The sequence below is a fragment of the Cetorhinus maximus genome, chromosome 16, assembly GCF_964194155.1.
Source record: "Cetorhinus maximus chromosome 16, sCetMax3.hap1.1, whole genome shotgun sequence".
In the NCBI taxonomy this organism is placed as follows: domain Eukaryota; kingdom Metazoa; phylum Chordata; class Chondrichthyes; order Lamniformes; family Cetorhinidae; genus Cetorhinus; species Cetorhinus maximus.
The window spans coordinates 7,076,375-7,086,992 of record NC_135894.1 but is presented as its reverse complement, the minus strand read 5'-3'; the positions used below and the strand labels follow the sequence as shown (position 1 = coordinate 7,086,992).

Genomic DNA, 10,618 nt, shown 5'->3' with positions numbered 1-10,618 from the left:
CTCCCTGTCTGCACATTTCCCCAGTGCCCCATTGGGGAACATTCAGCCCCGGATATCCCGCAGAAGCAGCGCCTGTGGGGCCGGGCGGCTGAGTCTCGTGACCCTGTGGCTGGGCCTCTGACGTCACAATGGGAGATGACGCTCACTCAGCTCGAGCTGGAAACTGGGAAAGGGCCATTAGGATTTAAACCTGGAGCGCGGCCGGTTAAAGGGGAGGGAGAAACTCGGTTAAAAATGTTCCTATAATGAGAACAGGAATGTTTATCAATCCTAAGGTTCGCATCTCACTCTCAGTCCAGATCTGGTTCCCTGCAGCAACTTCAGCTGATTTTCTCCATTTTGACTGAACTGATTGTACTCCAGCCTGAAAGAGATTAAAGATTAAACAGGAATAAACAGATTGAACAACAGTGTCAATAACAGGGAGACTGGAGTTAATGGTCCAAATCTCCTGCTCACTGGGTCATCAGAGACCAGACATATGGCTGAAGATGGGCAGCGGGTCCCTGGGATGTCCTGACCTGCGGGCCTACGTGGGAATTTCCCCAGAGGTTTAAATTTCCACTGGGCAATACCCCTGCTGCCCGGGACCCTGTGTGAATGTCTCTGACTCTGGGTAAGAATCGGAGACTTGGGACAAATCCACAGGACTTACCCGGGTAGTTACCCAGGAAATGTTAGACTGTAAAACCTGGTCTAATACCCGGGTAACTCCACAACTGAGTCCCCCAATCATCCCCCCCCCACCCCCACACTGACCATCATACTACACCCACACTACCCGATTAACCCCTCCAACCACCTCCACCCCCCACTGACCATCATAATACACCCACACTACCCGATTAACCCCTCCAACCACCCCCACTCCCCACTGACCATCATACTACACCCACACTACCCGATTAACCCCTCCAACCACCCCCACTCCCTCACTGACCATCATACTACACCCACACTACCCGATTAACCCCTCCAAACACACACACACCCCCAATGAACATCATACTAGACCCACACTACCCGATTAACCCCTCCAACCCCCACCCCTCACTGAACATCATACTACACCCACACTACCCGATTAACCCCTCCAACCACCTCCACCCCCCACTGACCATCATAATACACCCACACTTCCCGATTAACCCCTCCAACCACCCCCACTCCCCACTGACCATCATACTACACCCACACTACCCGATTAACCCCTCCAACCACCCCCACTCCCTCACTGACCATCATACTACACCCACACTACCCGATTAACCCCTCCAAACACACACACCCCCCCAATGAACATCATACTAGACCCACACTACCCGATTAACCCCTCCAACCCGCACTCCCTCACTGACCATCATACTACACCCACACTACCCGATTAACCCCTACAACCACCCCGACCCCCCCCCACTGACCATCGTACTACACCCACACTACCCGATTAACCCCTCCAAACACCCCCGCCAACCCGACTACCTCCTGACCCTCCCACCTCTGTCCTTGACCAAATCTGACTAAACCCCCGGCTCTACAGCCCGACCCAACAACGCCGCTGACCCAGCCCCATTGGCCATCAACCTGACCGCATTAACCCCCTACCCCACCACTCTCCCCTGACCCGATTAGACTCTGCTCGGGTGGAGCTCCCCGGGGAGGGGGGGTCACTGCTGAAGGTCCCGGGAGGAAAATGAAGCAGTTTCAGTTTGGGAGAATCTTGTCGAGCAGCGGCAATCCGCTTTTCATTGCTGCTGTTTGATAGATTCAGGACCATTTATATTTTAAATCCCATTTATATTTTAATTATTACACTAAAAATTAACACAAACACTCTCTTGATCAGATTTGGAGTCCTACAGGTCAGGATGAGTCGGCTGAATGCGGGGACAGATTGGTCTGTGAAGCGGTTGTATACCAGGTTCAGATCCGTCAGTGAGCGGTTTGTACTGAGAGCGGAGGCGAGATACTCGGCACAAGAATCAGTGAGACGGTTACCCCATAGACTAAGGAACAGGGGGAGAAAAATAACAGGAATCAGGGTAAATCCACAGTGTTTTAACGAATACTATTAATAATAATATACGGTAAGAGACATTCCAAAAGCACAACATCCATTTATAAAGGAAAAAGAAAACACTATTAATGCTGCAAATTAAATATAAATATAATATACTGGAAATACTCAGCAGATCAGGCAGGTATTTGTGAAGAGAGAATCAGAGTTAAACATAGAAGCATAGAAACTAAGAGCAGGAGTAGGCCATTCGGCCCTTCGAGCCTGCTCCACCATTCATTATGATCATGGTTGATCATCCAACTCAATATCCTGCTCCCGCTTTCTCCCCATATCCTTTGATCCCTTTCGCCCCAAGAGCTATATCTAACTCCTTCTTCAACACATGCAATGCTTTGGCCTCTACTACTTTCTGTGGTATTGCTCACCAATTTCTGGGTGAAGAAATTTCTCATCTCAGTCCTAAATAGTCTATCCCGTATCCTCAGAGTGTGACCCCCGGTTCTGGATCCCCTACCATCCGGAACATCCTTCCTGAATCTACCCTGTCAAGTCCTGTTGGAATTTGATAGCTTTCTTTGAGGTCCCCCCTGATTCTTCTGAGCTCTAGCGAATATAATCCTAACCGACACAATTCCTCCTCATATGTCAGTCCCGCCATCTCAGGAATCAGTCTGGTAAACCTTTGCTGCACTCCCTCTATAGCAAGAACATCATTCCTCTGATAAGGAGTCCAAAACTGCGCACAATACTCCAGGTGTGGTTTCACCAAGGCCCTGTATAATTGCAGGAAGACATACCTGCTCCTGCACTCGAATCCTTGGGCTATGAAGGCCAACATACCATTTGGCTTATTTGCCGCCTGCTGCACCTGCATGTTTACCTTCAGCGACTGGTGTACGTGGACACCCAGGTATCGCTGCACATTCCCCTCTCTCAATTTATAGCCATTCCGAATATAATCTGCCTTCCTGTTTTTGCTACCAAAGTGGGTAACCTCACATTTATCCACATTATACTGCATCTGCCATACATTTGCCCACTCACTCAGCTTGTCCAAATCACACTGAAGCATCTCCACATCCTCCTCACATCTCACCCTCCCACCCAGTTTTGTGTCATCTGCAAATTTGGAGATATTACATTTAGTTCCCTCATCTAAATCATTAATATATATTTCGAATAGTTGTGGTCCCAGCACCGATCCCTGCGGTACCCCACTAGTCACTGCCTGCATTCGGAAAAAGACCTGTTTATTCCTAATCTTTGTTTCCTGTCTGTCAACCTGTTTTCTATCCATCTCAATACACTACCCCCAATCCCATGTGCTTTCATTTCACATGCTAATCTCTTAGGCTGGACTTTATCGAAAGTCTTCTGAACATCCAAATAAACCACATCCACTGGCTCCCCCTCATCAACTCTACCAGTTACATCCTCAAAAAATTCCAGTACATTTGACAAACATGATTTCCCTTACGTATATCCATGCTCACTCTGCCACTGTTTTCCAAGTGCTCAGCTATTAAATCTTTTATAATGGACTCTAGAATTTTCCCCACTACCGACGTCAGGCTGACTGGTCTATAATTCCCTGTTTTCTCTCTACCTCCCTTTTTAAATAGTGGGGTTACATTAGCTACACTCCAATTTGTAGGAACTGTTCCAGAGTCTATAGAATCTCGGAAGATGACCACCAATGTATCCACTATTCTGGGGCCACTTCCTTAAGTACTCTAGGATGTAGATTATCAGGCCCTAGGGATTTATCGGCCTTCAATCCCATCAATTTCCCCAACCCATTTCCCTACCAATACCGATTTCTTTCAGTTCCTCCCTCTCACTAAACCCTGAGTTCCTCAACGTTTCTGGTATGTTATTTGTGTCCTCCTTTGTGAAGACATAACCAAAGTATGTATTTAATTGGCGGCCACTTCTTTGTTCCCCGTTATAATTTGCCCTGTTTTTGACTGTAAGGGACCTACATTTGTCTTCACCAATTATTTTCTCTTCACATACCTATAGAAACTTTTGCAGTCAGTTTTTACATTCCCCGCAAACTTACTCTCATGCTCTATTTTCCTCTTCTTAAACAATTATTTGGCCCTTCTTTACTGGACTCTAAACTGCTCCCAATCCTCAGGTCTGTTGTTTTCTCTGGCCAATTTGTATGCCTTTTCCTTTTATTTAATGTTGTCTCTAAATTCCCTTGTAAGCCATGGTTTGTCCACCCTTCCTGTTTTACATCTGCGCATGCCAGGAATAAACAATTGTTGCAGTTGACCCACGTGCTCTTTGAATGTTTGCCATTGCCTATCCACCGTCACCCCTTTAAATAACGTTTTCCCAATACATCACAGCCAACTTGCGCCTCATACCATTGTAGTTTCCTTTATTAAGATTCAGGAACCTAGACTCAGAATCAACTTCATCACTCTCCATCTTGATGAAGAATTCTATCATATTAAATTCTGAGCTGTTATTAGAACTGGGAAATAGCAGTGAATTGACAGGTTATATGCTACGGTGTTTGGGAGATCTGCGGGCAAGGAGAGATCAGAATGGGATCTGCGATGTGATTAACTGACAGAAGGGATGATTGTGCAAGACAGCAGCACAGTATCTCCATGTCACTCGGGGGTGGGGGGGGGACATGGGATGGTCCGTGGCTCAGGAATGATGTTTGTGGTCGGGTTGTGGATAATGGCTGTGATCTTGCTGGAAGCTATAAAGGCAACATCCCTGGTTTACTGATGTCTCCCTGGAGGCGCTTCCTCAGAATGCTCGGGCTCGGAGGGAGGTCTTGTTCCCTCATGAAAGGAGGAGGAGATCGGCCCAGTCAATCCAAGTAAGCCTGGGTGGAGATTGCTGAGGGGGTGAGCAGGTGTGGGGCACGTGGTTGCAGTGACACAAAAGGATCAAAGTCCTGATGTGTTCTGGCAAGGTGAGTGCAGCACCAATGTTAAACGTACAGCCTTATACGTGACTAAGGATGCCCAGGTAGCAGCATTGACTGTCAGAGACATGTCAGCCTCTCTGTGGAAGGCCCTGGCCAGTGAGAGTTGACCCTGCACTGCCAAGACTGAGTGTCCACATGCAGGAGGCATCTCTGTGGTGACATGATGGACAGCCAGGCTGACATCAGCATAGACTAATGTGTACCTTTGATGGGTGAGTAACCATAGAAATGTATGTGCTTGTAGAAGAGAGCACATGATGTCAGGGAAGGAGCCACTAAGACTGCTGGCGTCCAGATCTTGCCATCCTTACACCAATGGAAGATGAAGTGCTGCAGCTGGGAGTCCTGAAGGCAGGGCGGATGGTTGGTGGAGCTGAGAGATCGAGTGGCCTAATGAACGGGCACAGGAGAGCCTCTGGGGTCCACAAAACATAATGCTTCTCTATCCATCACTGGCCACAGATTGTAGTCTGAAGGAGGTGTTGGAATAAGAACAGAATAACTAGGAGCAGGAGTAGGCTATTCAGCCCCGAAGCCTTCTCCGTCATTTGATAAGATGATGGCTGATCTGATTCTGGCTGATCTGATTCTGGCCTGAACTCCGCTTTCCTGTTGATCTGCGTAACCCTCAATTCTCTAGTCAATCAAAAATCTACCTTAACTCAGCCTTGAATATATTTAATGACCCAGCCTCCACTCGCCTCTTGGGAAGAGAATTCCACAGACTAACTAAATTTCTTCTCATCTGAGTCTTAAATGGGAGACCGCTATTTTTTAAAACAGTGTCCCTAAGTTCTCCTCCCACAAGAGGAAAAATCCTCTCAGCACAAACCCTATCAAGTCCCCTCAGGATCTTCTGTGTTCAATAAGATCACCTCTCAGCCTCCTGAACTCCAACGGGGAAAGGCCCAATCTGCTTAACTTTACATCATAAAATAAACCCCTTCATCCCAGCAATCAGTCGAGTGAACCTTCTCTGAACCGGTTCTAATGCAATTATACCCTTTCTTAACTAAATAGACCAAAACTGTATAGTTTACTCCAGATGCTGTCTGACTGAAGCCCGGTTTAGCTGCAGCAAAACTTATTTTACAATGCATTCCCCTTGCAATAAAAACATATGAAATAGGGGCAGGAGCCAGCTATTCAGCCCTTAGAGCCCACTCCGCCATTCACTGAGATCATGGTTCATCTTCCACTTCAACAACATTTCCTTTTATTAACCCCATGTTCCATGATGCTTTCAATGTGTAGAAATCTATAAATCCCAGTCTTGAACATACTAAATGACTGAGCCTCCTCTGGGGCAGTCAATTCCAAATATTCACCACCGTCTGAGTGAAGAGATTCCTGCACATCTGAGTCCTAAATGGCCTGCCCCTTAATCTGAGACTGTGGCCCTGGTTCTAGACACCCCCAGCCTGGGGCAACCTCCTACCTGCATCTACACTGTCAATCCCTGTAAGAATTTTGTATGCCTGAATGAGATCACCTCTCATTCTTCTAAACTCAAGAGAATAGAGGTCCAGTCTATTTAATTTTTCCTCAGCACGCATTGCTCCAGGAATTATTTTAGTGGAACCTTCATTGCACTCAGTCTAAGACAAGTATATCTTTCCTTAGGTAAGAAGACAAAAACTGCATAGAATGCTCCTGTTGCCGTCTCACCAAGGCAGTGAGACATCTTTACTCCTAAACTCAAATACACTTGTAATAAAAGCCAACCTAACATTTACCTTTTTAACTGTTTGCTGTACCTGCATGTTAGCTTTAAGTGAGCCATGAACAAGGACATTGAAATATCTTGGAAGATCAACGCTTCCCAGTCTCTCACCATTTAACAGATGTCTGTATTTGTTATTTCCTGCCAATGTGGATAACCTCACATTTCTCCATATTGTATTCCATCTGCCAAATTTTGGCCAATCTCTTATCCTCTCCAGATCCCATCGAAACATCTTTGCATCCTCCTCACAACTCACACTTCCACTTAATTTCCAGTCACCCGCAAACATCTAAATATTACATTTAATCCCCACATCCAAATCATTGATATAGATTGTGTATAGCTGCGGCTGTGATCCTTGTGCTACCTCACTGTACCACATCCATGGGTCTCCCCTTATCTATTCTGCTGACTGCACCCTCAAAAACCCCAACAAGTATGTTAAACATGATTTCCCTTTCATAAATCCATGTTGAATCTGCCCAATGCTACCATTATTTTCTAACTGTTCTATTATCACATCCTTTATTGCAGAATCTAGCATTTTCCCTACTACTTATGTCAGGCTAACAGATCTCTAGTTCCCAGTTTACTCTCTACCTCCTATCTTAAACAACGGGGTTATATTTCCCACCTTCCAATCTGCAGAAACCATTCCAGAGGCTACAGAATTTTGAAATATGATCAACAACGCATCTACTATCTCTGCAGCCACTTCCTTCAACACTCTTGGATGTAAAACATCAGGTTCAGGGGGTTTATCTACTTTAGGTCCCAGTAATTTTTCGAATACTTTTTTTTAACAAATATTAATATCTTGCAGTTCCTCGTTTACACTAGTCCCTTGATTCTCCTTTATTTCTGAGCGATCTTTTAGTATTTTTCTCTGTGAAGACAGACACAAAGTATTTCTTTAATTTCTCTGCCATTTCCTTATTCCGCATTGTAAATTTTCCTGACTTTGCTTGAAATTGAACCACATTTATTTTTACTAATATTTTCCTTTTTACATACCTACATAAGCATTGACAATCAGTTCTTGTGTTTCTTGCTAGTTTACTCTCATATTCTATCTTTTCTTTCTTATTCCATTTCTATGTCCTCCTCGGCAGATTTCTAAAATGTTCCCAATCCTCAGGCTTTCCTTTTTCTGGCAACTTTATACATCTCTTCCCTTGATCTAATACAATTCTTGATTTCTTCCGTTGGGACACTTTGGTTGCTAGGTTTTTGTGCATCAAAGTATTTTTGTTGTAAACACATCACATTTCAAAGCCTTGAATGGAAATTGGGGTAAAGGCACCACTGAGGTTCACACTCAGGATCTTCGGTTTACTAGACAGTCGTTGGAACTGCTTCAGCCACAGCGTCCACAGAAACGCCAGCAGACCAATTGTCTCCCTAATCACTTGCTCCACTGAATGCCTAGCGATTCATGGACTGGGGCTCCCAGATCCCTCAGTACCGTACAGTCTGCAGTCTTTCTCCAATCAGGTAAGACACTGCTTTTTTATTCTTAGAGCCAAAGAGGACAAATTCACATTGTCCCACATTAAACTCCATCTGCCAATTTTTTGCCCATTCACGTCACCTCTAAATCCCTTAATAGACTCCTTTTGTCCACTTGACAAGTTACTTTCCTACCATTGCGCCATCAGCAAATTTAGCTACCATGCATTCAGTTCCGTCACCCAAGTAATTTACACAGGTATTTGAGGCCCCAGCACTGAACTTTGTGTCACTCCACTATTAGCAGTTTGCCAAACCGAAAATGACCCTTTACCCCAACTCTCTGTTTGTTGTTAGCTAATCAATCATCTATACATACTAATATGCTACTACCTATATTACAAAATCTTATCTTGTTATATTTTATATCTTTAATGTCACACCTTATCAAATTGCTTTTGGAAATCCAAGTGCACCAAATCTACAGATTCTCCTTTATCAATTTTCATGTTACTTCCTCAAAGAAATCTAATACATTCTCCCCATGTGATTTCCAATCTGCTGGACCTTCCATGAATCTAGAGAATTTTGGAAGATCACAATCAATGCATCTACTCTGTCTGCAGCCACTTCCTTTAAGACCCTATGATGAAAGCCATCAAGTCAAGGGACTTGTCAATCTTTGGTTCTAATAGTTTCCTTAATACCTTTTCCCTCGCAACCCTGATTGTTTTAAGTTCCTCCTTTCTTTTTACCTCTTGATTTCCAAGTATTCTTGGGATGTTTCTTGTTTATTCTACAGTGAAGAGGGACACAAATTGCCTGTTCAACACTTCTGCCATTTCCTCCTTTCCCAATATTAATTTCCCAGCCTCATTCTCGAAGAAACCTGTGCACACTTTAGTTCTCAGTTCCTATATAAATATTTGGAGAACCTTTATCAGGTTTTATACTTCTAACTTGCTCTCATACTATGCTAATTATAGGCATCTTTATTAAGATGTCATTAATTAATCCAGTCTCATTGAACATTCCCAGGTCTAAAATAGCCGTCCTGTGGTGGGTACTAGGATATACTGACTAAGAAGTTGTCTTGAATACACTCTACGAGCTCATCTTCCAGGAAACCTTTGTCATTCTTCTTCATCCAATATGTATGAAGATTAAAATAACCCGCGGTTATTGCAGCACCATTCTTACAGGCGCACATGTTTTTTTCTGTATATTCTGTCCGAAATTGTGAAGGTATTAGGGGCCTATAAGCTACTCCCACATGGACTGCTGTGGTTCAAGAAGGCAGCTCAACACAACTTTTCCAAGGACAATTAAGGATGGCAATTAATGTTGGCCAAGCCAGTGATGCCTGGATCCCATGATTGAATAAAAAGTGACATGTTACCTTTGCTAATTCTTATTTCTACTCAAATTAATTCTACATCTTGATCTTCTGAACTAAGGTCATCTCTGACTACTGTGCTAATGTCATCAGTTATTAACAGAGCGACCCCAGGACCTTTTCCTTACTTTTGCCATCTAATCACTTTTTTCTTTTTCGCAAATTAATGGCCACAGTGACCGGGGACAGACACCCAACTCTGAGGAGGAGGGGAGACCTCGCAATATTCCTCTACACCCGAGACACAAAGATCTTTGGGACTGGCATCCCATAGCCTAGGGTTCAGAGAGAGAAATAACATGAATCAAACTAAATGTTTCCTTTTATTCATAGCTAACACTAATAATAATGAACAGTGTTTTTTAATACTAGTAACAGTGCGCAAATATATTGTTAAATATTCAGTTATTCTAAACACAATCTCACACTGTCTAGTACTTATTCCAGTTTCTGTATTTTACAGTCCGGTCTCCTCAGAGCTAAAGACAGTCGTTTCATTCCTGAATCTCCCAGTTCGTTAGCAGTCAGGTCCAGATCTGTCAGTGAGCGATTAAAAACAGAGGCAAGATCCTCAGCACAAGAATCTGTCAGATTGTTGCCCCATAGACTGGGGGGTGAGGGGAGGGTTCGAGAGAGAAAAAATAACAGGAATCAGAATAAATTTCCAGTTTTTTTCAAAGAATGTAACTAATTAAAATAACAATATAAAGTGTGAAACATTCAAGAAACACAACTTCAAACATAAAAGCAATCTATAATTGATGCTGTGGATGTGAAATATAAAGGAATGTTCTGTAAATAGTCAGCCTGGGAGACACTATCTGTGAAGGGAGAAACTGAGCCCAGAGTCCCGCAGGCGGGCGCGTGCCTGACCCAAGCAGGCGGGGAATCGGGCGAGATGATGTCGGACGAGCGTCCTGACGTCATCGCGCACTCGTGCGATATTTCATTTGGCGGGCACGCGCAAACGTTGAAGAGCTCCCGCGGATAATGAAGCGGGAAATTAAACCCATTAACGTCCCAATTGTTCTATTGGGTGTTGAACCACGTCATACTCGCTGTAATTCTAGG

At 44.2% G+C, this 10,618-nt stretch overlaps 1 protein-coding gene across 1 annotated transcript in view; it reads right to left on the bottom strand.

Moving 5' to 3' along the window:
* Positions 1–230: 230 nt before the first annotated feature.
* The window catches only part of LOC144691322 (NACHT, LRR and PYD domains-containing protein 3-like), a 53,045-nt gene continuing 42,657 nt past the window's right edge, over positions 231–10,618 (bottom strand). Inside the window, 3 exon segments of the mRNA XM_078559324.1 lie at positions 231–357; positions 1,829–2,012; positions 9,996–10,154. Of these exon segments, the coding sequence (XP_078415450.1) occupies positions 271–357; positions 1,829–2,012; positions 9,996–10,154 (430 nt within the window). The 3' untranslated portion in view covers positions 231–270.